This window comes from Notothenia rossii, assembly GCF_949606895.1.
Source record: "Notothenia rossii genome assembly, chromosome: 6".
Taxonomy (NCBI): Eukaryota; Metazoa; Chordata; class Actinopteri; order Perciformes; family Nototheniidae; genus Notothenia; species Notothenia rossii.
Window position 1 is genome coordinate 71,546,336 of NC_136909.1, and position 27,804 is coordinate 71,574,139.

Sequence of the window (27,804 nt, forward strand, 5' to 3'; positions counted from 1 at the left end):
AAGGCTGAGTTATGTTGGAGATATTTAAGTGTTGCCACTACACAATTTTTCCTCGAGAAAAGAAATTGGTAAAGGAATATGCATCAAATATGTTTGGGTATGTTATTTGTTTGTTTTTTTAAATGCATTGTTACGGAGCCCTGCAGGGTTAATTGAGAGAAAAATAAATAAAACGTGGCCACGTTTTACTTTCTCGTTTGCACGAGTTAATAAAGCGTGCGCACAAGTTAATAAAGCGTGGCCTCATTTTATTTAAATTGAGGGATTCCTGTCCGTGACTCACAGTATCTGTTGCCCACAGCTGTTTTATAGAAGGAAAACCTCCTTCATTTTATGAAATCTCTGCGGCACCAGTGGCCTGTACTACGAAGCAGGATTTGCTATTTACACTATTCATTCATGAAGTATGACGCTGCGCTGTCAGCACGCGTCTCCGTGTTTGTGATTGGTCAAATGTTGCTAACCCCGTCCCTTTCACGTGAATGCGCTCTCAGCCGGTCAGAGAAACCCTGGTTGATTTATTGAGTTGATAACCAGCTTCGTAGGCCCGCTTATCGACATCGCGTTTGTTAGGGTTAGTTAAGCCGGGTAAATCAAACATATCCAGGGTCTGTTGAACTGGCTTCGTCGTACAGGGCACTGGAGGCAGTAACGTGTAACTCAGCAGAATCTGAGAAGAGCAGCACCAGCTGGAGAGAGCTGTGCCTTTTACAGTTTACTTCACTGCGTTTCCCTGTGTGTGTGTGTGTGTGTGTGTGTGTGTGTGTGTGTGTGTGTGTGTGTGTGTGTGTGTGTGTGTGTGTGTGTGTGTGTGTGTGTGTGTGTGTGTGTGTGTGTGTGTGTGTGTGTGTGTGTGTGTGTGTGTGTGTGTGTGTGTGTGTGTGTGTGTGTGTGTGTGTGTGTGTGTGTGTGTGTGTGTGTGTGTGTGTGTGTGTGTGTGTGTGTGTGTGTGATGGGGGGGAGTTACTAGGCACATCCCACAACAAAAGCTATAACATCTTTATTTTAAATATGTTCATACTTGGCATAAGAATAGACAGTGGAGAAGTTAAGTTAGCTTCAAGAGTGGAACATTGTATTTATATTGTTTCCTTTTACGAGATAATTTGACCTTGTATTAAGTGCTGACGGTAAGTGAACATTATGCTTATCTGATTTTAGAAAATAGGCTCTGAGAAGAGCAGCACCAGCTGGAGAGAGCTGTGCCTTTTACAGTTTACTTCACTGCGTTTCCGTGTGTGTGTGTGTGTGTGTGTGTGTGTGTGTGTGTGTGTGTGTGTGTGTGTGTGTGTGTGTGTGTGTGTGTGTGTGTGTGTGTGTGTGTGTGTGTGTGTGTGTGTGTGTGTGTGTGTGTGTGTGTGTGTGTGTGTGTGTGTGTGTGTGTGTGTGTGTGTGTGTGTGTGTGTGTGTGTGTGTGTGTGTGTGTGTGTGTGTGCTCAGCTCCGCTATGTGTGCGAGTGTGTGTGTGTGCTCAGCTCCGCTATGTGTGCGTGTTCGGTGTGTTTGTGTGTGTCCGACACCACCAGCATTTGTTTTCAAATGACCACGAACAGTAATTTACACAAATCTGGCTCTCCATAGTTATATGTGGATTCCCAGGCGAAAGAAATTTGTTTAATCTTAATCTCAATGTGCTTTAGTCCTGCCGGAGTGTACCGGAACGAACGATACTATCATAAACAAATGCCCCCACACACACACACACACACACACACACACACACACACACACACACACACACACACACACACACACACACAAAGAGGCCACGCTTTATTAACTCGTGCGCACGCTTTAGTAACTCGTGCGCACAATTTACTAAAGCGTGCGTAGAACGTGGCCACGTTTTATTTATTTTTCTCTCTATGAGCCCTCCAGGGCTCCGTACATTGTTGCTAGATCTTATGTAGGTCTAAAAACACGAGTATTATTAGAAACATTGAATTGAAGGTAGATTGGGAAAGCAGTTGACCTTTGCTCAAACTGAAGATGTTACCAGTGTGCTGATTGGAATAAACATAGTACAGCCATCGTCATAGCAATCAGTCACACAAATACTACCTCATTAAGCTTAACTATTGCTGAAGCTGTTGTTGTAAAAGGCTTCGACTTGCATGCTCCTTTCTGGGCTGTTTGTAAACTGAAGAGGCACGGGTATCTATTGTGATGATATCCAGGACAGGAGACAGTAACTGTCTGATAGTGGATGTTAGCTGTCGAACTTTTTTAATAGCCAGTCTTCCGGCTATATCTGATGGCAGCTGACAGGGGTCTTTCATTAAAGTTAAACACTTTCACAGTGGGTTTAATGATGTTTTTTCTCAAACCTTCTGTACTGTGTGTAGTGTTCTCAAGCTTAGTGTGCGGCCATAGTTTTCCCAAGACACTTCACAAGACGATGAGTCAGATAAAAGGGGTGATGTTGCAACTTTAGTGTTAGTCAGTTCAACGGGAACTAAAAGGCAGCCATTAGGGGCTCCCTACTGGGCGTACATTAAAAGGATTTGTAAAACACAGTAACAATGGAAAAGAGTTTTGTCGACAAAGGTGCACCGTGACAACCTTGAGGCTTGAATAAAGCCAGAGCCAGCTGAGAGAATCATCTTAAAAGAAAATATATAAAGGAAGCAGTTATCCTCTCTTGATTGTAGAGGGCTCCTACAGGAAGTTTTTGTTCTTCCAGCAGTGACTCCGCTGCGGCTCTGGCCAGGAGGCCTAAGTCATCTTGCCTGAGCAGCACAGATGTTCCACTCTCCTCCTAATGAGGCGCCTCAGCAGGGAGTGCCAAACCTGATAGAAGAGCAACCGGAAAATGGGAGAGTTAGGGTAGAGGTTGGGGTGAGGGTTGATGGCCGACAACCACAACAAATTGAACAAACACGCACAGCATCACTCACCACAGAGGCAGAGTTACGGCAGATTGTGAGTCCTTTACTGTTGGCTGTCCTTGCTTAACAGAAAACCATTGGCACATTTAAAATGCTGCATTCTTGTTTGAAACTGGATCTAGATGCTATGTTTCATGTTCACATAGCTGTCTTTCAATTTTTTCTAGAGCTTATTTTGACCAGCAATTGTTTTGATTATTGTCAACACTGCTGTCTCAAAATGTATGTACAGTACACAAACAATATATGATACAATAATGTTTTTTACTCAGTCTGAAACTGGAGATGTACTGTAGACACAAAGTACAATCTAAGAGATTCACGATTCAATGCAACAAAATACTGCATTTATTAATGTATTTGTGGAAAAGACTCAAATAATATGGCATATTGTGATTTGTATTGCTATGGGCTTTTAAAAGATAATATAAGAGAAGATGTACTTTATTGATCCCAAATTGGGAAAGAAAAATTGTTACAGCAGCATAAAAAAAAAGGCATTGCACATAATTAGAAATGAAATGAGTAGCAATAAACAATTATAAAATATACACATCTCAAAATACACTGGGGTTATCTCAGGGATGCTAAATAATTAAATTGAGACCTGCACAAAATACAACTCAAAACATTATTTATCCTACATAGTGATGAGAGAGATGGGTCTTCTAGTCGACATGCAGGATTAACAATTGCTAATTATGTCATTTTCAGAAAGGCAATAAGAAAGTGTATGATTTGTGTCACAATGGAAAGAGCACTGAATGACTTTTGCATTTCATGTTTTACAATATGTTAAAATGCTGTGCCCATTACTACGTTTTCATTGGGTGTGGAGTTGGCGTTTTTCAATTTTAAAAGTGGGCTATTTGGCAAGAGCACAATCGGCTTGCCTGTGCAGGGGAGGCATATGATTGTTGCAGTGGAGTGAATTAATTCAGAAGCATTGTGCAGCCCCTTTACATGCAAAACCCATTTGGTCTCCATGGCTCAGAATATCCCCAGAGGTGTTCCTGGCCAGATGGAATACAAACCCCTTTATTTGCATGGCATGCTACACTAGCCTTCACCTTCCACAAGATTGAGATTGTATCCTACCAAACAGTTGGTTAATGAGCTACTGTGAAGCTGTGCCAACATGAGCACTTACACACACCTAACATGATATTAAAAAAGATGTGTTGAGAATATTTGATGCCAAAGGTGTGTTCGCTGCCTGTTTTATAGCGGTAGTAGATACTATGACTTATACTAGATATTCTTTCATTGTTAAACCATCTGTCCTGCCAGATGGATGTAAATATCACAAGGCTTTTGTTCTTGTCTTGGTATACTGATAAAGCACATAATGCACTTTAACTTCTGGGACTCTAACAACATACTATGAGTCAACGTACTGTATTCTTAGTGTTTTATAAGAAGAAATTCTAGATTAACATGATTTTCTTCATCGTCTTTAATTCCGATCTTATTTATTTATTTCATGTGAGCTACAGTATATTTATTGTCATGCTTAGTATTCGTCAATTGAATGCTTAATAATAACAATCATAATTTAAGCAGGAGATAGCCACTCTGGTATTAAAAGTCCATTTAGAGACAGAGATATGCAGTGGCACTTAGAGGCGATACAATTGTGTTGTGTTCTTCTGACTCATTACTTAAGGTTTTTGTAATTTAAGCAATAAACCGAACCAATTACTGAAATCAAATATATTTCAAAGAAATATCTCTCAAAGACATATTAGTCCATGACAGTATTCCAACAAAGTTCATGGCATGTAAATCACAGCTCCATGGGGAACAAGTATCTAGTCTAATATTCTGAAAGTGAAGTCACACACAGGGGCAACAACATATAAAAATGTAGCAGGTGTTCTAGCTCAGTATGAGGGCATGCACCTTCAGTGAGCAAAGGTCTCAGTACGCTAGTGATATTCCATTGCTGAGGGCAAAAGGTGATTCATTTCTTCTATTTTAGCTTTGAGACCTCCGGTTCCAGCCCGAACAACAGCTGCATAAAAAATAGGATAGAGAAAACATAAATGTTGCTGTTGGTATCTGCAGTTTTCTCTTCATAAAAATGTTAAGCCATAGGTGGCTGATAACATATTGATGTTTAACCCCTGGATGCCTCTCAGCAGGTAAAAATACCCAAATGTCTGAATATACAGGACTGTCTCAGAAAATTAGAATATTGTGATAAAGTTCTTTATTTTCTGTAATGCAATTAAAAAAACAAAAATGTCATACATTCTGGATTCATTACAAATCAACTGAAATATTGCAAGCCTTTTATTATTTTAATATTGCTGATTATGGCATACAGCTTAAGAAAACTCAAATATCCTATCTCTAAATATTAGAATATCATGAAAAAGTATACTAGTAGGGTGTTCAACGAATCACTTGAATCGTCTAATTAACTCGAAACACCTGCAAGGGTTTCCTGAGCCTTGAAAAACACTCAGCTTGGTTCAGTAAACTAAATCACAAGTATGGGGAAGACTGCTGATCTGACTGCTGTCCAGAGGACCGTCATTGACACCCTCCATCAGGAGGGTAAGACACAAAAAGAAATTTCTCAAAGAGCAAGCTGTTCACAGAGTGCAGTTTCAAAGCACATCCACAAAAAGTCTGTTGGAAGGGGGAAATGTGACAGGAAACGCTGCACAACCAAGAGAGATGACCGCAGCCTTAACAGCATTGTGAAGAAGAGTCGCTTCCAGAATTTGGGGGAGCTTCAAAGACAGTGGACTGAAGCTGGAGTCCAGGTATCAAAAGTCACTGTTCACAGACGTGTCCGGGAAATGGGCTACAATAGCCGTATTCCCATGGTCAAGCCACTTCTGAACTCAAGACAACGGAAGAGGCGTCTGACTTGGGCTAAGGAAAAGAAGCACTGGACAGTTGCACAGTGGTCCACAGTCCTCTTTTCAGACGAAAGCAAGTTTTGTATTTCATTTGGAAGTCAAGGCGCCAGAGTCTGGAGAAAGGCTAGAGAGGAGCAAAATCCAAGTTGCTTGAAATCCAGTGTGAAGTTCCCACAGTCAGCGATGGTTTGGGGAGCCATGTCAGCTGCTGGTGTTGGTCCACTGTGTTTCATCAAGCCCAGAGTAAATGCAGCTGTGTACCAAGAGATTTTAGAGCACTACATGCTTCCGTCTGCTGAAAAGCTCTATGGAGATGAGGAATTCATTTTCCAGCATGATCTGGCACCTGCCCACAGTGCCAAAACCACCAGTAACTGGTGTACTGACCATGGCATTACTGTCCTCGATTGGCCTGCAAATTCCCCTGACCTGAACCCCATAGAGAATATGTGGGGTATTGTGAAGAAGAAGCTGAAAGACACCAGACCCAACAATGCTAATGAGCTAAAGGCCGCTATTGAAGCATCCTGGGCATCCATAACACCTCAGCAATGCCACAGGCTGATTGCCTCCATGCCACGCCGCATTGATGCAGTAATCCGTGCAAAAGGATTCCCAACCAAGTACTGAGTGCATTAATGGACATTTTCAAATGTTTGATTGTGTTTTGCTGTTATAAATCTTTTTTTTTTACTTGGTCTGAGGAACTATTCTAATTTTTTGAGATAGGATTTTTGAGTTTTTTTAAGCTGTATGCCATAATCAGCAATATTAAAATAATAAAAGGCTTGCAATATTTCAGTTGATTTGTAATGAATCCAGAATGTATGACATTTTTGTTTTTTTAATTGCATTACAGAAAATAAAGAACTTTATCACAATATTCTAATTTTCTGAGACAGTCCTGTAAACTGGTGGAGACTGGCTTAATTGCTGACAATATATACTCATTTCATGTAGAATATAGCCAAGGGCATGGATTTAATTTCCGATCTTGGGGAAAACAATGAAGTCAGGGAGTCTTCTGTGTATGAATACATACTTTCAGTTATGGAGAACGGAGATTTTCACCAAATACCTTTCTTCACCGAAACTTTTCCTAAGGTTCCATAAGTCTTTTTCTGTTTATTTATATATTATTTTTCAATCACTTTTTGATGTTCGCTGTTTGTAAAGCTTATTTTTGCTGCCAGGCTATGTAGAGCCCTAGCAAGCTTCAGCAAGCACATGTCCAAAGCCACCCTGTGTAGCCTGAGAGGCAAACACTAAAAAGAAAAAGCAGTCACCAATGTGCTCACTAAAGCTCATGAAGCTTATTGCTATGAGCACAGGGCATCAGCCCAAGGCGGCCTAGATGAGTGCATCTGGATTTACTTTAAGTCATAGTGCTCTTTGAGCTTGTGACAGCATGTGATAGAGGACACCGTGGATGTTGTGATTTACTCAAATTGTTATAAAAAAACCTTAGATATTTCATTGGAAACTATACCCTTAAATGTTTAATGTGTAATGCCTGGCCATAGCTCAAACACACAACATTGTACCTATATTACTGGGTCCATACAATCTAAACTTACAGTCATCAGTTATATGGAGAAAAAAAATACTCCTGTCAAACAAAACCATTTTGCTCAAATGTAGCCCTGGTGTGTTCATCTGAAGATAGACATTAGCTTTAGCTATGGTCGGGTTTATAGCATCTCTTCTTGAGATTCATGTATTTGTATGCATGGCTCTATTTCAATGTTCAGGTGACGGCTAAAAAAACAACAGCCTTTCTTTGCCATATGTAAGAAATGGTTATAACCATCGGACTAAATATATTGTTATTGTCTGTATGTCCCGGCAAACCAAATCTCCATTCAGAAAGGTCCATAAAGTTTTAGACAAAGTGTTGATGAATTTACACATAGACAACTAGGGCTGCACGATATTGAAAAAAACTGACATTGCGATTTTTTTTTCCCCTGCGATATATATTGCGTTTTTTTTTAACGATATTTAACCGGATGAAGGTATTGTCCTCCTGTGCCTCAGTGTTTTGATGGTCTGCCAACTAGCAGGGCGGGGCCTGCTGTGATTTGATCAAGAATGATTGTGATTGGTGGTTTGCTGTGCATGCAGAGCCTGCATGTCACTCACTCAAGTACCCCTGACATGAGAGCCACGCAAGTTTTCCTTTTGTAGCAAGCAGCAAAATAATTGTAACATAAGTGTTTTTCAGGTCTCAGGCTCGAAAATGACATTCCCAGAACAAATGACCATATCTTCCCTTCTAAAAGGGTTAAATTAATAATCTTTTCTCTCAAAGTAATGATAAACCTGTGAGTTGGATGTAGAAAAGTCAGAATCAATATAGATGTTATAGATATTTAAAGAAAATTCAGATTGAACATAGTAAAAAAACTGTAAATTATAATGTCCGTCCAAAAATTCTTTTTTACTTATAGTGAAAACTACCCTTGGATGATGGGTTAGTAGACTAAAAGCTTTAGGAATCCAAAGTACAACCTATAATAAGTACCCTGTATCAAGATTGATGCAAAACAGGTGACATTGACCTTTTTAGAGAGATTTAGCAAAAAAAAAACACTTCTGGGGTCATTTGGGTGGATTTTCCATACCCCCTTGGTTGATTTTGACGAATGAAATCTCTTTATAACCGCTAGAGCCACGAGCCGCGTTGACACCGCAGTACTTTTCCCACTTTAGTTCCGATATAGTTCCGAAATGTCGCGTTCACACCAAAAAGAGCCGGAACTAAAATTAGTTCATGAGAACCTTTTCACCCCCTTTTCAGTCCCTGCTAGAGAGCAGGTACTTCCGTGGGAGAAAAAGGTTCCTATGTCTGATTGGCTGGGCGGAATGCAAACCACGCCCCGTCAAACTCCCAAAAAGTTTTGTGAAGCCGCCATTTTATTATCCTTGCATTAGCATGATTAGCATTAGCATTAGCCCAGCGCAGTAACGCAGAGAGACTAACTTATGGCAACACAAAAGAAAACATGGGAGCGGTGGAGATGAGGAAGTGTCGGCGTTCTGGCGATTTACTCTGAAGGCTTCAGTAGAAGCTGCTGGGAGTCCCAGGACTTCCGGCCGGGGTCTCCGTGTGGCAGTATACGCCGTGAAGTTGTTTGCGTTCTGCCAGTAAACCCAAAGCAGAAGAAGAAGAAGTGACGACAGCGGCTTCATTTGCCTAATCCTCCCTCAGGGACTTATTCCGGTGTGAACGCGATCTGTACTTACAGTAGTTCATGAGAACTAGAGAGTTCTCATGAACTAAGTTCTCATCAAGGCAAACTCTTGGGAACAGCCGAGACGCCAATACGGAAGTGCAACACACTGCAGTTCATACATGGGCCGCTAGGGACTGACTGCAGAAAGGAGCAATTTCCATAGACCCCCATGTTAAAATGCCCAACTTTACAGCAGAAAAAAACATGTTTTTACCCATGGATGCAATAAATATTATTATCGATATAGTTAGATTCCACCTTCATGATTATGAATCTGTGAGTGAATTGTTCTCTAACACAATGCTTTTATTTATATTAGGTCTTAACGTTTTTGCTTAAATTAGGGCATGGTCACTTTGATGGACATGTACATGCCTCACTGTCAGCTAACAGCAACTTGTCCACTCTGCTAGGCTACAACCATAGAGGCCCCTTTTTGCCCATTTCGATTTGTTTTGTAACTGCCCACATGTATTGGTTTGTTGTTTGTTGCAAAATTAATGATGTGTCTGCCTGTGCCAGATGTATCCCTTTTTGCAGATAAACAGTTTAGTATGAACACCCAATAAAATCTTATACAGAAACAAACAAGGCCATTCTAGATAATAAATTCATTCAGGTTCATTTGTTCATTTGTTGTTCATTGTATTTATTTAAGTAACGTGTGTTGTAAACTTTTGTATTTGCAAATAGATAATGATGTTCCAGGATCATCATCTTCAAACGTGTGCAGTACAAGAGAGCTCATCACAAATATAAACTGTTAAACCTCTCAGGAACTTGGTTGTGTTCACTGAATTGCATGGCTATCTGCCCTGTTTGTCTTGAAAACAATGCATTGCATGGAGTAATTAGCACCATGTCTGCTGTTAATGCGCATGAGACAATAAACCCAAGTGTTTATATAATTACTTGTCACGATTCTCATGTCATGTCACGTTTCTATATCTAGGTTTGGGTGTTTTGCTGTTCTCCCTGTCATGTTTTCCTCCTGGGTTATTGTCTGGTCCTTTTCCTGTCGTTAGGTTCCCTGGTGTGTCTAGTTGTCTGATTCTATAACACATAGGTTTGAGCAAGCTCTCTGATTGGTCAATAGGCGTGTTTGATTCCACGATCAAACAACGATCAGATAGAACGTGCCTAATCAGAAAGTATCCCGTGGCCTACACACGCCACTAGCCTACCGAAACTACTTCCATGAGCCTACATCGTGTGGTTTCCATAGCGACGTTTAGAGACAAACAGCCGTTACACTGTTATACATTGTCTCTCATACAGCATACAGCATACAGCATACAGCGGCTGGCGGAGGCAGGGTTGGAGGCCAGAGAAATCCTGTCCGTTAGCGGACATAAAAACGAGTCATCGCTTTGCAGCTATTGGGCTCCATCTCTAGACAACAGAAAGATGTGGAGCAACGCGCTTCTTGCCGGTCCGGGACACGCCATGAAACGGCCACTGGAGGAAAGCTCTTCCTATAACGTAGTCCTACCCGTGAACACCACAGCACCACCTGCACATTTTTTGGCATGGAGAGCTGTTTCAAGAATTGCACTTTTAATGGCAGCATGAACATCCACCTTCATTCTGAACCCAAAATGTTTCAGCACCATGGACAGCATGATTTGATTTGTTCCGCTAATCCCACACATTGATTACTCAGATATTTAAATAGCCTAATTCAAGAATTGTTTTCAGTAAATTGTTTTCAATAAATTGGTTAATAATATATTATTTACTATAATTATATCAATAACTGTAAGCGGGGTAGCAGGAGTGTTTGATCGGCTATCGTTACCATGGGAACTACTTTCTAGAAACTACTTTCTGACGGAGATTAACTCAAGCAGAAAGCGTAGGTTTGGGAGCAAATTAGCCCACATTATGAAATTATTTTACGATATTGTTGATTACATTGATAGTTTGTGTAATAGAATCGCAATCATACTCCTCTCTTGTATGATTGCTTAATTGTGTTCACCTGTGGCCCTTGTGTTTCTCCTCCCCTGCCCGGCTGTTTCTCGTCTTGTGATTACCCCTCCCTGTATTTAGTCCTGTCTCTTCCTGTGTTCAGTGTTGGTGCTTCTTTTGCTTGTGACGTAGTTCACCGTAGAGTGTTTTGTTTGTCCAAGTATAATTAAGTCCTTGAAATAAAGGTATTATCAAGTGTTATCTGCGTTTGGGTCCTACTGCGTCACTCTGCGTATCATTATCACCTGTAAACAATCATACACCTGAACATTTTATTGGCAGATTCATATGAACCTCGAAAAAAACGTGGATAAGAATGGACTAGTCTAAACCAGGGGTTACCAACCTTTTTTCCCAAGAACCCCCCAAAATGACTCCTGTTGGAAGTTGGGTCCCCCCCCCCCCCCCCCCCCCCCCGACACACACACAAGGGGACGGGGGACTGGGAGGGGACGCAACAGCGGTAATTAAAGTTTAAAAGTCTCAAAAATGCTACAACTACTGTCACAAACTGGATGAATGTGAAGTATTTTGTTAAAGGAGGATGAAAGCGTAATCAAGGAGCACTATTGGAGTGACTTTGATGGTTATTGGACTCAGGATTCATTCATTTGGATTCCCGCTGTATGAAGAAATTAAAGGACGGCACAAGTGGAAACAATTCACAAAGGGATTAAACTGTTTAAAACACATGCTCAAAGTAAGCCGGATTTTGCCGATGTGTTTATGTGGATTCAAAAGTCGTAAATAATCTACAAAATGGAGGAGACCGATCTGATCGGAGCAACTGACAAATAATCCAACTGAAACCGACAATGGACAATGACGATGTTTTAAAAATGCGCTTATCCAGAAAAGCCTGGTTTGGACACTTTACAACAGAAGAAACATTTCTATTAAAGAAAGAATTATACATGTCTGTCTTTTTATGCCTTTATTAGCTACTAACTAGAATTTTTATTCTAATTAATTAATTATTTAGGCTTTTAGTGACAATCATGTATTGCTTTACAATTATATGTAAAAAATATATATACACTGAACAAAAATATAAATGCAACACTTACTGCCACTGTTTTTGCTCCCATTTTTCATGAGATGAACTCAAATTCTAAAACATTTTCTATATTCACAAAATAAACATTTCTCTCAAATATTGTTCACAAATCTGAAAAGATCTGTGATAGTGAGCACTTATCCTTTGCCGAGATAATCCATCCCACCTCACAGGTGTGGCATATCAAGATGCTGATTAGACAGCATGATTATTGCACAGGTGTGCCTTAGGCTGGCCACAATAAAAGGTCACTCTGAAACATGCAGTTTTGCTTTATTGGTGGGTCTGGGGGGGTCCGAAAACCCTAGGGTTAAACCCTAACCCTAACCCTAACTTGTCACCCATTGAGCATGTTTGGGATGCTCTGGATCGGCGTATACGACAGCGTGTTCCAGTTCCTGCCAATATCCAGCAACTTCGCACAGCCATTGAAGAGGAGTGGACCAACATTCCACAGGCCACAATCACCAACCTGATCAACTCTATGCGAAGGAGATGTGTTGCACTGCGTGAGGCAAATGGTGGTCACACCAGATACTGACTGGTTTTCGGACCCCCCCAGACCCCCCAATAAAGCAAAACTGCACGTTTCAGAGTGGCCTTTTATTGTGGCCAGCCTAAGGCACACCTGTGCAATAATCATACTGTGTAATCAGCATCTTGATATGCCACACATGTGAGGTGGGATGGATTATCTTCGGCAAAGGAGAAGTGCTCACTATCACAGATTTTTTCAGATTTGTGAACAAGATTTGAGAGAAATGGTTATTTTGTGTATATAGAAAATGTTTTAGATCTTTGAGTTCATCTCATAAAAAATGGGAGCAAAAACAAAAGTGTTGCATTTATATTTTTGTTCAGTGTATACAAAAAAAAAAAAGTCTAAATATGATATTTGGCCTCAAATCATCTGAGGCCTGGCGCCCCCCCCTGCGATCTTTGGCGCCCCCCCCCCCCCCAAGCGGGGCGCGCCCCCCAGGTTGGGACCCACTGGTCTAAACAATATGTGCAGTGTGCTCACTTTCACCAGGTTGTATGGGACATGCATGGTACAGTATGCATGTTTATTTTGGGGAAAATACATACTCTTTTCGTCGCGTGATTTGGTGATTCCAAGAAAAGGTTTTGGGCGTTTCTGTTTAGTTGGAGGTGAAAGCTTTAAATGCAAACAGGTTTGATGAATCTTGCAGGGATTGTCCATGTTTGCAATGTTTGAAATGCACTGCCAAATAGATGCCAAAATATTCAAAATTAAAACGTCTAACTTTGGAGAAACAGAACTCAACACAGATAGAAAAATAAATGAAATTGATGTATTTGGTTTTAGCCGGGAAATCATACGCAGATTATGCAATCTGTGACGTGTGATATCTGATGTACCATATGACAGCTCTCTGATGACACCACATACAAAGACAGTAATCTACATTGCACGAGTGAAAGGGTAATATCATTTTAAATGAACCCCCTCTGAGAAATTGTTGCATCAAACTGACAGCAACTTTGATGAGAAGACTATAGTCACAGATGTTGCAGTCCTGACCAAATACACACTTTTAAAATGAAGACATCACTCATATTTCAATTGAAGCGTCCATCAAAGTTAGTTTGCACTCTCCGCTGAGGATTCCCCACAATTTCGAGGCAGTGATCACATACTGGAGCTCCAGCCAGATGATGGAATGACTACGTACACACACACGCCTTGTGTATCCCTCTCCGTACTCTGTCAAGAAGAAGCATCCACTCACTGCTCAGTGGCAGAAGATGCATTACATTGCGGTGACATTTGAAATGGTCCCTGAGGTGCTCCACCATTGCTTTGACTGACAGACCAGCCTGGGAAACCTGTACTGTCCCATAATTCACCTGGTGCTCTGTACTCTCTGTGGTCTTGTGGATTCCCTCTCACTCTCGCGTCCCAAGATGCACAGAGCTGCTTCAGTGTCGCTGGCATACTTTTTTTTCATCAGCGTCACTCTAGCTCAATAGAAGATTCTTCATGTATAATCGTAATAATATGCTTTATTGTTTATTCAGTTGATTACTAATGGGAGTTGCTTGTAGAGCTCCATCTAGTTGTTAAGCCATATTTTATTCAACACTTACTAATCAATAGACCTGACCTTCATCTGGCTGAATAGCAAACCACGAATAATGGCTCTCTATTTTCTGCACCTATCTAAACTCAAATATGTATGATCTATGTTATTGTCTGCCATCTGTTTTATGTACAGTTTAAAAACATTGAAAAGGAAATTCATTGTTCCCATTACAAAGCATACATGGTGTTACCTCAAGATTTATAGTATGATTGCAAACAATACGGGAAAACAATTTATCTAATTGATTGTAACTATCACGTAGTAAGCAGTATTTAAAACATTTTCCCTCATTGATACTTCTGCTTCCATGTTTATAGAATATAGTATTTTTAACCAGCTGCAAATGTTAAACCATGTGTTTGATGCTTATGTTTTATCAGTTCTGTCATGTATCGTTGTTGATGTTCTTTTGATGTTCAATTCTTTGTTTTCTTCTGTGCAAAACTAATTCCCCAAGGGGCAATAAAGGTTTCATTCATGTCCTGTTAATTGGAAATTTCGTCATTGTCAACACATTCTGCTCTCAGTTAGGAATTGATATGTTCAAGAGGCAAATATATGGCTCCTAATTTAAAGTAGCGGGAGTAACATAATGAGACAAGGAAACAATAACATCGCTAACACTTATAAGCTACTTTTTGATCTTAACCCTATGTTGAATGCTTCTACTACCTTTAATTATGCTTGGCAAGGAGAGCTGATAGTACATCACTGTTACGATTATTGTGTTATGTCACGTTTTCTATGTCTTGTTTTGGGTGTTTTGCTGTTCTCCCTGTCATGTTTTCCTCTTGGTATATTGTCTGGTGTTTTTCCTCCTGTCGTTAGTTGTGTCTAGTTGTGTGATTGTGTTCACCTGTGGCCCTTGTGTTTCTCCTCCCCTGCCCGGCTGTTTCTCGTCTTGTGATTACCCCTCCCTGTATTTAGTCTTGTCTCCTCCTGTGTTCAGTGCTGGTTCGTCTTTTGTTTGTGACTGAGTTCACCGGTGAGTGTTCTGTTTTGTCCAAGTTATTATTTTATCCTTGAAATAAAGGCAATATCAGTGTAATGTGCATTTGGGTCCTGCTTGCTTCACCCACCGTAACAATCACAATAGTAGTCGTTAGTCAGTAGAGGTCTCTGCTCAATAGTAGAAGAGTAGGATTGTGCAGGACTTCCTGTATTTCGACTCTTAGGTCATCAAATTAAATGGCAGTGTCAAAATGCATAAAGTATGGAAGCATATGCTTGCCTTAAATATTTAAAAAAAAGCTAAGGTTTATTTAATATCCCTGGCCCTTGACACTTAATTCTAAATATGTTATCTCTGACTTGACTCAAACCTTCCTTTACTTATTTTGATAACAACTTACTAAAAAAACTAATTGAATTTAAGGAGTTTTACAATATATTGTAATACTGCTTGCTGAATTTGTTAACCCAAACCTATATATACATGCTGGAATAAAAACGAAAAATGCACTGTTTACATTTATTTTTTAAGCCTTTATTACGATAGATGGTTTCTATACTCAATAATGTTAAGGCTATAATTTGAGTGGCAATTACATGTCATCAAATGTAGTAGTTATTCAGAATAAGGTTTTCAGTTTCATATACAAATTCAGGTTTTATGGGCATTATTTGCTTCTATTCAATTGTGCATTTGTGGTTCATGCATTATTCATTTTAACTTCATATAACAGAGTCATTTAATTTGGACTGTTCAGCAGTAAAGCATCGCCACCACCACACCAGGCACCAGAGGAATACCTCCGACAGACGGAACATTACCAGCTCCCAGGGCTGCCTTCAAAAGTACAACAAAACATCCACGCTGATCTGCTTAGCCATCCTGCCCCTCAGCCCCCTAATGAACGAGGGCAAAAGAGCTCTTGGGTTTAGCTTCTCCCTCCTACCCCAACTTAATAAGATGTCCCCCTACTCCCTCGCTTTCTCTCACACACACAGACACGTATGCACGGAGCCACACACCTCCCAAACCCCAAACCACTAACCCTCGGACCAATCTGTCTGTGGCACTAAAGTATTATTAGACTCTCAAAGGGGAAACAGTGAGTGCTGAGAGCTGGAAGATGAGATATGCTACAGGGGCTACTAGTTCCATTAAAATGGCATTCACTGGGGTCTTTGTTATCATCGGCCCTGACGCTTTTAAGGATCCACTGGGGCCTGCTGATCCATGACCATCTCATCTATCTTTCAGGATTCGAAGGAAGTTGGTGTGAAATTGACACCAATGAGTGTAACTCAAATCCATGCCAGAACCAGGGCGACTGTGTGGACCGGGTCAACGGCTACGGGTAACGAGTGACATCCATAACCAGCTTTTCTTAGGAGGCAAGAAAAATGTCAGGCATTGTAGTGATGGACCTTTTAAACATTAGTAAATCCAGAATATTGGTACCGGTAACCTTCAACCTTCAGCCGAATGATTTGCGCTGATCTTGTGGCCTTTCTTAAAATGTATTTTAATAGATGTACTTATGTACCATTTCAGATTGAATGAAGTCATATTCTTAACAGCAAAATAAATCTGCCTGTTTTCATTTAGCCATTACGTTTAAACGGTCAAACCCAATGCCTACTGTATGTCACTGTAATGTATATGCAAAGCCAGTAAATAAGATGTGTAATTGATATCATTAATATGTTATGGATTTTTTTCTGTTCTGTTCATGTGCCAGAAGAGAATTTAAATGTTCCATCTGAGACTAAATATCAATATTAATGATTTTTCATTTCCAGCTGTGAATGTAAGATGGGATTTTCTGGCCTTCACTGTGAGGAAGACATCAATGAGTGCACCTCTAGCCCGTGCCACAACTCTGCCATTTGTCAAGACCTCGTGAACAAGTGAGTAAAAATAAACTCTGCCTTTGCTTTGACTTAGCCTTTATCCAATGTGAGCTTTTAAATATCCGTAAAGGGCAGGCAGAATTAATTTGTGTCTTTGTTTTGGTGATTGAATGAACGAAACGGCTGTCCAAAGAAAACACACACGATGGTGGTGTTCCAGTCTATATAGCAAGCCTGTCTTCATCCTTGACATACATAAGCTGCTCTTCTAAAGACAGAGAGCGGGTTCAGCAGGAACACATCATGTATCTAGATTGGGCTTTACTCCACTGGTGCTCCTCTCTGCTGTGCGTAATGGGAGCCCCGGGGCTTTCGGGCTTAGTCGGACAGATGGGTAGCAAAGTCCCAGGGCCAATTTGAGTCCTAAATGGTTTGTCTCCAGTTTGTCTCCCATCATGATTTCGCTCCCATGTGACCTGGCCCTGCTCAGAGCTCTCCCCTGATTGCACAGTCCAGGGAGTTCACATCAGGTGTGTTTTAACCTCGCTGCCCACCACAAACACTGCACACGCTGCTATCTCCGTCTCCCTGACCCAACAAGCCAAACAAGTCCATGTGTACTGCAGTGATGAATCAGACTGCCACGTATTCACTGCACCCTTGATGTCTTTTTCTCTTTTTGTAGAAACTTTGAGTTTGACTCTGTGAAAGTATTTTCTTCCAGCTATATATGTAAAGAAAAACCCATCTGAAATAATTGTTATTGACTCGCAGACAAGTAAAAGTGTTAATTGTCGACAACAATGTCTCAGATCAGAGTTCACATCATTAGGCAGCACAGTTCAGTTGTGGCATTATAAATACTATTTAGCATATATCGCAAAAAGTTATGTAATTGGTTAACTGCTAAAGGAAGGTGTCTCACTAATCAAAAGATTGAGTTTAGATTTAGCACGGAGGTATCTAATTACATGTCTTCGTATTATCTGGCTTACAAATAGGATAAGCATCTCCTCTGAGGTGTGTGGTCAGGGATATTAAACCCACCGACAGCTGCAAAGAGAGAGACTTGAATTGAGTAAACCCCATTATTGGATAGATTAGGCTCTCCCCAATTATAATAATTCATCAAATGTAATTCAAATTAAGGACACACAGGGAAACGTAATCACTGTCAAATGTGTATTATTCTTCATAGCACTTTGGGTCAGTTTGAGAATATAAAAAATGGTCGTAATACCCACTTCATTTAGTCTAGGTGGGTTTGGATGAAAGGTTTTGTCCACTTAATGGAATTTTCCAGAGTTAGTTAACTGAGAAAAAAATATTCTACTTATTCTGAGGTTACAGTACTGTAAGACCACAACAAGGTTTTCTATAATTACTGTCGAACACACTGGTCTTCATTGCATTTGCTTCCCTAATAATTGTGTTATCACATCTTCCTTAGGTTCACCTGCGTCTGCCCCCCTGGTTATTTTGGAACGCTGTGTGACCTGGATGTGAATGAGTGTGAAGTTTCACCTTGCCTACACGAGGGCATCTGTATCAACACCCTCGGGGGCTTCGAGTGTGTCTGTCGCCCTGGATACTCAGGTAGCCCTTTTGCCCTCAGGTGACATGAAGATCAATATGAGAGTCTAAAAAGCTTATCACAACTGCTGCGGCCACGTTATTGAGGCAACTCTGACACAGATCTGGCTTAGTGTAAAAAAAGAAAAACTGCCTCACAATACTCGCTTTTAATTAGCCCGCCTGCCTCTGAAAGATACAGTGCCTGCCTTTCAGTGAAGCTAACAAGAGATGAATTCACGTCACCGGTTTTAATCCGATAAAAACATCTCAGTGTCAGTTAGTTGCCTTTATTTCATTTCATCAGCGTCCGTAGTCCCAGAATGCTACTGTTGTTTTACTTCAATCCATTTGTCTTATTTTCCACTTAGACGCATCAAGCTATTTTAGCGCTCGTGTGCGTATATGTGTGTGTGCGCTAAAGCCGATTCCTGTCAGGTAGTGGGAAGATTAATTTCATTTGTCTTCCACACTGTATCATCAATTTATCCTTCCCCAGTTGAGAAAGGGGGGGAATTCTCTGAGGTATTGCTCCTCTGGAGAGCCCAACCTGACACACATGGCCCAATTCCCACAGCAGCAGCTTTTATTATTAGGCCTACGTACAGCATGGTACAAGTCATTACTTTTTCTGTTGCTCAAAGCTCATGTGAGGAAACAGGGTTCCCCCAGAGAGCAAGCGGCCAGAGGATACAGTTTGGATTGGCTCAAACCATCTACAACTCCTACAAAATATTTGCTCCGGTAACATCTACTAGTATTGCAACTTTTCAAAGAAACACAAAAAGGTTCATGTTGCGACTGTAGCTTCTCTTAAATCTAGTTCAAAAGCAAATGTTCCATCTTCATCACATCTTGTTTGTGCAGCTTGATTGGAATTGATCTAATGTTATTCTGCTTTGATGGGATGGTGCGTCATCTCCTCCATCACTTTAACTCATTGTGTCACTTGATGGTATTATCATATTATTTGCTTCAGCCATCAGGGAAGTCGAGTGGGTTTTTTTTTGTATATCAAATGCCAAGATTCATTTGACTGTTACAGTTGAAGGTGCTAACTATAAATCAATTTTGTTCTATATCTCCTCCCTTCCAAAGAGGTTATTAAGCTATAATGACACTTCATTCCCACATGCATTGCTTTTCATATTGAATTTTCTTATTTCGTTGTCGTTGGTCAGTGATTATTTATTGTGTCTATTTTTTACTGCAGTGAGAGTTGCCAAGGAAATGTCGTTGTACTTTGTTTGATGAAAAATAAAGGTATATTCTATTCATATTCTATTTAGTGCATCTACAGTATATCTTCTGTTTAAAAAAAAAAAAAAAAAAGGAAAAAAATGTAAATGTTCTGACTAATACTTCCCTCGAGCTTCAAGAAAATAATTGAAGCAAAAAGCCGGAAATTGTTCTATTCACATTTCTGACACTTCTGCCAGCTTATAATTATTATTTTACCTTTCTACAACTCTTTTTGACCCACTTAGAGGGTTGACAGATTAAAGCTGCTTTTTTATCTTTATCTTTTCGTGTGTCAAAAGGAATCACTTGTTCACTTACAGCCTTTGGTTATAGCTTGAACCTAATCACATGCTTTATATCTCTATATGATGTGATGTTTCTCTTTCTCATATTGACAAACACTTTGAAGCACACTCAAACGTCCTGGCAGTTGCAAAGATCTCAGCGGTCTAATAATCATTTGTTTCTAAAAGGCTGTGTATTCACAGTAATGTATTGTTTAACTGAGGCGCCGTGCTCTGTGTTGAGGTCAGAAGTCATTACAGCGACATGATTAATGAGTAATCTTGTTTATATAAATCATAGTTTAAGCACGCTATTCGTCACCTTTTGTTTTCTCTTCTTCACCCACCATTAAGGAGCACGCTCCCTTGAGTGATGGTACAGTGTAATCAGCACATAGTTTCAGCTTCCTCCGTCAGCACATTGTCGGATGATGATGTTCTGGCCTTGCTGTTTGCTGTAAAAGCTTCTGTAGATTTGCTCTGTGAAAATGATGAATAATATTGGGTCCTTATTTCTTCCTTTCTTCCATTTCGCATGGATCTTTTGCTTCAGAGATGTAGTGTACATTAATTGTGAAAAGATAATTGAATGTATTAGTTTTATCAATTGATAACCGAGACCAGTCTTTATGCTGTGAGAGAGTTGGTTTATGCTACATGTGTTTTGATACTAATCACATGTGAAATATTTTAAAAGCTTTTTTAAACCCCAGCATTAAATATAAAAAACGAAATCCCATATCTCATTCATAGTTCAGCCCTATTCATGTTTTGAATTTGGTGTAAAATGCCAATACCTAAAGTATTTGATGACTTCCGACCTAAATTAAATGCATTGCATATTATGTTGCTAATCTGCCTTAATCACTGAGTTTTTCAGTTGTATTATAGATTTTTCTTTTGGCTAAATATTTTGCAGAAGAAAGAGCTGTTTTACAATCTTTGATGAGAGATCATAATGGGGTTTTTCCGTGTAAATATTGTATATTCATTATCTTTAATGATAAATCACACAGCTCCCATTATCACTGTGTTTGTTTGCATCCGTCCTGAATGAAAAGCTAACATTTAACAATGAATCATTCATCTATAATTATTTGTTGAATCCTGGAAGATAGGAGCGGGTGGCAGATATTCTTTTTACCCCTTTAGTGAAAAGCAGAACCACAACAATGCCGCTTTGTGGGATTAGCTCCAACCTATTTATTCATTTTGAATTCCTCCGGAAAAACTATAATTTCTGTGGAAAAAGCAGTGCCTGCTATCACTTAGATATCTATAAATCAGTGTGTTTTCCTAACTTGTGTTCTGATTTGTTGGCAGGAGAGAGACTCATTTTGAAACTTCGGCCCTTTCTCATTTCTCTAATTCCCCTCCTCGACTCCTATCCTCGTGTCTTAGTCCCGCCCACAGGAGATGGGAGCGGAGGAGTCGAGGAGGAGCACCGAGGAGAGAGGAGGGGAAGCAGCAGGCGGTTAGAGAAATGAGAAATCCTCTCCTCTGAGCGGTCATTTTAAAGAGACGTCCGTTAATGATGACAGGAGGCACATCAGCCCTCTGTCTGATGGACAGATGTGTTCATATATATTTACTTGTATTCATTCACAGTGTGGTATAATGAGACAATAACATGCTACAGATGTAAATATCGACTCTTTCTTTGTAGATATACTAAACGAAAGCATACAAATAAAGAGAGTAATGTAAGCCTGTTATACTGAGTGATATATATGATACACACTGCTCTGCTTTCTGCACGGACCTCACAGCTGTTCTCTCTGTAAACATCGCGTTGCGATGAAAGCAGTTAATAAAATAATATCCAGGGGATGCATGCAGAGCTGTCATTGGCTGAGATAAGTCCGGCCGTGCGTCACAACATCACTGTTGCCGGAAATGCATCCTCGGAGGACCCGTGGAGGACCGTGGAGGACCCATCAGTGTCTCCTCGGTTATAGCTCCTCCAGAGAGCCTCCTCGACGCTCGATCCTCGGTACTCGAAGTGCATTTAGAGAAATTAGATGTCCTTCAACACGGCGTGCTGAAATTCGTTTCCGGGTCACTACCGGAGGACCGAGGAGGGGAAATTAGTGAAATGAGAAAGGGCCTTTGTGTTCTCTGGTGTTAACCTCACAGCTTGAAATCTCCCCTCCCCTTTATTTCTTCTCTGATCTCATTGCTATTTTGGTGAGGTCTGCATAAATAATGAATATCATCAACTCTCAGAGTATAGCTGACTTACTTTGTGAATCCTCAGACTTATCTTAAGTGTGGTTGATGGATGCTGAATATGTTATTGTTTTCAGTATAATACAAATGTTCCCTTTAAGTCAGCACATTTGGTGCAGTACCGTTAGAAGGATTGTGCTTTTATAGACATGGTGCTGTGTAGGCACAGCTGTAAGGATATACAGTGCATAGAGTATGTGGCACACGTTTCTATTACTTCAATGCTGCACTTCACTGAGGTTCTTTGCTGTAGGTGCAGACATTTCCCACAGCCCAAGACATTTTCAGATCAAAACATTTTCAATTTCAAGTTTTAAAAATAGGAGAAAAGCATCAGATTTCAGAAGCTAGATATTAGTGAGTCAACATTTTTAATTACTGCATGTTTATTTGCTAAATGTTATAAACTAGCAATTAGTGTTACTATCATCAGCCACATAAGCCCTGTTGTCCATATGCTTGAATAACAGTTTAATAATTCACTTGATATTTTGTAGAAATCAAAGTTTACCACTTTTCTGCTCAGTGCTTTAATTCATATGCTATTCATGTGAAAGCTGTATACTCATGAGTCACAAATTAAAGCCACCAACATGCTTTTAATATCAAACCCTTTTAATTTTTTTAACTAGAGGTTACTTGGGGTAAAAAAAGAGAAATTCCTCACACACACTTTACGCGCCTATTTACCATCCCTGTCAGCCTGTGATCACTTTACATCAAAGGTTACCAAAGAGTCCAGAGATTAAAAACATGCCATGCTGAAGAGGATGGTAAAAGCATGTTGCTTTTAGGAAACAGTGTTTGGTGGTTTTGCATCTTGCAGTCATTTAACTACTAATGATTTACTTAACATGCAATATTTTCTTCTGTAAGGTTGGTTTAGGGACTTTGCAGAAATCTTAAACAACCTAAGATATGAATCATAAGAATGACTATTACTGATGCTAATTGGGAAAGTCATATGATCATAAAGGATTCTGGGCTAAAACATGTGTCCAGTATGTGCCTTAAGGTTTAGATTCATCCACCTCTGTTTAGTGAAAAATGTATAGACCTGACATCTAGATTTCAATTTAGCTGACAGGGGCAGTTTGACTGGATGGATTTTGAGGCTTTATATTCACATAAAAGATCTGTAGCTTCAAATCCATAATGATTTAATACTACATAGATATATACTAAGGCAACAGTGTTTGTTGTTCTTTGTTATAAAGTCAGAATTAGTTGTGATGAATGTCACAGTCACAACACAATCTCAAAAAGACATTGTCAGTCAAAAAACAAAAACCCATTAAGTAGAGAGCCATGATGTGAAACATAATCTTTAGATACATTACAGTGAAAATAACTGATGTTGCTGACATTGGGGTACACAGTCTTCAGTCATAACATGGCTTTACAATGGCACATATAACCCTATGGTTACCATTCAAAAATGAAGTTGTATCTATTTGTTTAATGACTAACACATTTCATTAAAAGACATAAACTGAGAATTAACTTATAACGACAAATGTATCTTTGTGGCCACAATGTGTTATTATTGTGTAGTTTACCTCTAACTTCCACTGCCTTCTGGACTTAAAAAAGTGTATTCCGGAGCCATTCTTATATATTTTGTTCAGTTTTGCAGAAAAAATAAGCAAAAGTCAGATTATAACCATGTTGTTAGATTTCATACAATTTGCAAAGTGTTTTTGTTGAATTACTAAAAAGACCGTTCCTCTTAATGTTGTTAAATATTTAATGTCTTGATAAAATATGCTTCATTTCCCAGGGGCACGGTGTGAAGTGAACATCGATGAGTGCGTTTCAAACCCATGCCAAAATCATGGGAAATGTATCGATGCGCCTAATCGATACCGCTGCTCGTGTCCTGATGGCTTTATTGGGCTCCGCTGTGAAACCAACATTGATGAATGCCTGTCAACGCCCTGCCTCCATGGGAGGTACGGATTTCCACGCCAATTAAAACAGAAAGTGTGGAAAATGCAGTGCAGAAATAGCACAGAATTATTTTTAATTATAGTGGAGTGGAGACATATGTCACATGTTGTAAGGAGCTAATGTGATGAGCTTAAAGGTTGTCTCAGTGGTCTCCAAATTACAGTCATTAATTCCCCTGAAGGGGCAATACTCGTTCATTCAAAAGATGATATTTGCCTCTAAGGGTTCTGCATGAACTATAAAGCAAAAACCTGCATATTTTATGAATGTGTATTGTTTGAATTGCATACTGTTTGATGAATTCTAACCCCATCTGTTGTGGCCTTCTCAGCTGTGAAGATGGAGTATATTCCTACTCCTGTGTCTGTGAATCTGGATGGACTGGCAGCAGATGTGAAACAAACATTGACGTGAGTTGAGCTTAATTAATAAAGCTACTGTGTGTCCACGAGGAATGTCGGGAAAATGTCGTAATCTGTGTGTGGCCTTTGGTATCACAAACTCTATTGACTTTACTACAAGATAGGTCAATTGAACTACAAGGATCATGTAAGCATTGTACAAATACCTGATTAAAAGGAACTGCTTAGTCTAATGCCTAATTGATTCAAACCACAGCTTGTGTTGGACTCTAGAGATAAAACATTGACTTGCTTACAAGGTCTCTCTGAGCATTTACTTCAATAGATAATCCGATTATCTGCTTTTTAACTACCGAGACATTTTTCTCAATGCATTGTTTGGCTGTACCTGTTAAAATAGATAGTATTATTGCTGAAGTGCTTGTGTCTTTTCATTTCCAGGAATGTGCATCCTTTCCCTGCTTTAACGGAGGATCGTGTGTGGATCTCATTGATAAATATGCATGCTTCTGTCAGGATGGTTACAAAGGGAAAATGTGTGAGATTGATATTGATGTCTGCAAAGACACCACTTTTAATGTCTCCCTGTGTTTCAATGGAGCTACGTGCCTTGACGGTGAGGGATCAAACTTTACATGCAGGTGAGGAAGTGCACCATTTGTATTATAATGCTTGGATCTAATGATACTGAAAGATTGTCCCTGGATGGAGTTATGTAATAACATGAGCTGATTTGGACAACATGCCCTGCTGAATTGGAACGGTCGAGACTCACTTAAACCAAAAATAGCCTTATAGCTTAGCAACAGTAACAAGCAACAATTGGCCTGGAAAGCATTTGATTTCTCTGTACGCTAGGGTGGTGTCCATGGTGCTGTACTAATGGTGCCATGCCATTGTTCCAAAGGCCCCTTATTTCAAAACTCCAATAGTCTGAAAATGTTCCCATTTGCACAAAATCCCATTTGTATGACTGTCTGTTATCCTGAAAACAAATGGCCATTGTTGTGAAGGCCCATTACTCCAAAAATACACCCTCTCCCAAACAGAAGCACATGGCTGATATGTGTTTAAGGACGTCATGAGACTTTCTCTTCCATCGCCAAAGTATGACCTGCCATAGTCTGATTGGCAGAGTTTTTTTAAATGTTTCTGTTAAGATTTATTTCAGTATTCCAAATGTACTTATCTCTAACAAAAATCCCTCTTGTGCTTGAATGTACCATCCTTGTGAGTATGTCTGTGCAGTCATACAACGTAGCAGTGGTCCAGGTTGGTAGCATAGCAAGTGAAGTGAATCGTTCCTTTTAATTGCTTACATGCTCCCCTTGAGTGATGAAGTGTATCTGAACAAGGTGTATGTAGTACGTGTGTGCAGATTTGACACAGCAGCTCCCTAGATGCCTTACAGTTGATTACATTGCCCATCCCTGTGCTGATGTGATCATCATTACCACAACTCCAAATGGTTTTGTGCACTTTACACTGCTTAATATTGATGTGTTGTACTGCTTACTACCCCAGCACAGCATTTTTTATGTTTACGTTGTTGTAGGCACATTTATATACTACAAGGAGGCAATATAGCATATGTTATGCATTCATGTGGTCTGAGGACAAACAATGTCCTTTAGTGTCCTGCTGATCTGCAATTTGATTTGCTCTGTCTGCACTTTAGAGAGAAAAGGGTTCTATTCACCAAGATGTATTTATTTGGGTTTGAATTACAGGATTTTACACCACCAACCATTATTACAGGCATAGCTAATATCTTGAGTGACACCTGGTTCCAATCCTATGTGTCCCTCTGATTTTCCTTTACATCACAGTCACATGATTTTTACATCCATTTACATCATTCATTTTTCCACTTGAATAAAGAGTGTCTGGTCTGGCTAGCACACTTACTAATGGCCTTAAATGTAAAATCAGTCATGCATTCATTTCTACAATACATGAAATACAGTGTTCTTTAATCTGAATGGTGTGTGAAAATTACATTTTGACCCTTTTTAACTCAGCCTCATAACCACTCCTTTTCAGATGTTACCTGATTTCATTCATTTTTATGATTCAGTTTCAACAGAAATCATAGAGGAAGAGGAAATCAGGGTTTGTTTATCATTATTCTAACCTTAAACAACAATCAGAGTTTTAGTAAATCTACATTATTTATTCCCCATTGCTCTGCTTTTGTCACATATTCTGACGTCAAATATGTTCAAAGATGATCAACGAGTTTACAGTCTGTTGATTGTGAATTGGAAATCCATGCAAGTCAGCAGACCTTGGTCTTCCTTTAGCCTCAGGAAGCTTTGATGCATGATCAGGCTCTGGAGAAGGACTGATTCTTCTACATAACTGAAAGCCAGTTGGGATGACATTTGCAGAATCAAGTGGCACGGCTCTTTGCTCAAGGTGTTGCCTATCTACATCCAAAAATCTCCAATTCCACAAAAAAAAACGAAGCACTACCACACATAAATATTCCCACTTTAATTACACGTTCATTTTATGCACGCTGAATCATCCATTATGTGTTATCTTCCCTTTAAATAAGGTCTCTTGTTTCCAGTGTGTGATCTGTAAACTTAAGTTTCGTCAGTGAGTTTTTTGTTATTGTTTGGCCCTGTTTGTCAAAGAAATATAATAACATTAATGATATGAACGCAAAAGGACAATTGCCAAAATACACACTCAAGAAGAACGTCTTGCCTGAAACATCCACATGGCAATATTTAAAGTAAAATTGGAGTACTTTACTAGTCTTTGCTTATTTATCATAAATAGATACAGGACCATATACATTTTGCCAAACTTCTGACAAAACAACAAGGGCCATTAGTTGGAGAGCAGTCCTTTGGAAACATCATCGCTGAACAGCGTTTTCTCACAGCTCTGATAAGAACTCCTAGGTATTTTATAATGGGTTTGTTTACTGTTTATTTTTGGATGCATTATAAAATGTGCAGTTCGACTAATGCTTTGCTATTTCTTTGTTATGAAAACATCTGGATGTACAGACTTGTATTTTTAACAAATAGTTTTGGGAAAATAACATTTGGGATAATAATCAGACTTTAAACAATCCTTACACTTAATAACACAATTATTGTAAACTAATCCAAATTCATCATGAGACCGTTATAAACGTTCTTGAAATTGTACGTTCATTAAAAAAACATTAGTTGGTGGTTTGAACCCTCTCTTCAGTTTAAGCTTTACTAATTCCTAAT

General features: G+C 39.6%; 1 protein-coding gene across 4 annotated transcripts in view; it reads left to right on the forward strand.

Annotated features, from left to right (window-relative positions):
* eys (eyes shut homolog) overlaps positions 1-27,804 on the forward strand; it is a 170,797-nt gene that overhangs the window by 72,571 nt on the left and 70,422 nt on the right. For all 4 annotated transcript variants that reach the window (XM_079690636.1, XM_079690638.1, XM_079690637.1 and 1 more), the window contains 6 exons: positions 16,337-16,433; positions 16,879-16,986; positions 18,380-18,525; positions 24,037-24,208; positions 24,538-24,616; positions 25,010-25,209. In XM_079690636.1, the coding sequence (XP_079546762.1) occupies positions 16,337-16,433; positions 16,879-16,986; positions 18,380-18,525; positions 24,037-24,208; positions 24,538-24,616; positions 25,010-25,209 (802 nt within the window). The remainder of the gene's footprint in view (positions 1-16,336; positions 16,434-16,878; positions 16,987-18,379; positions 18,526-24,036; positions 24,209-24,537; positions 24,617-25,009; positions 25,210-27,804) is intronic.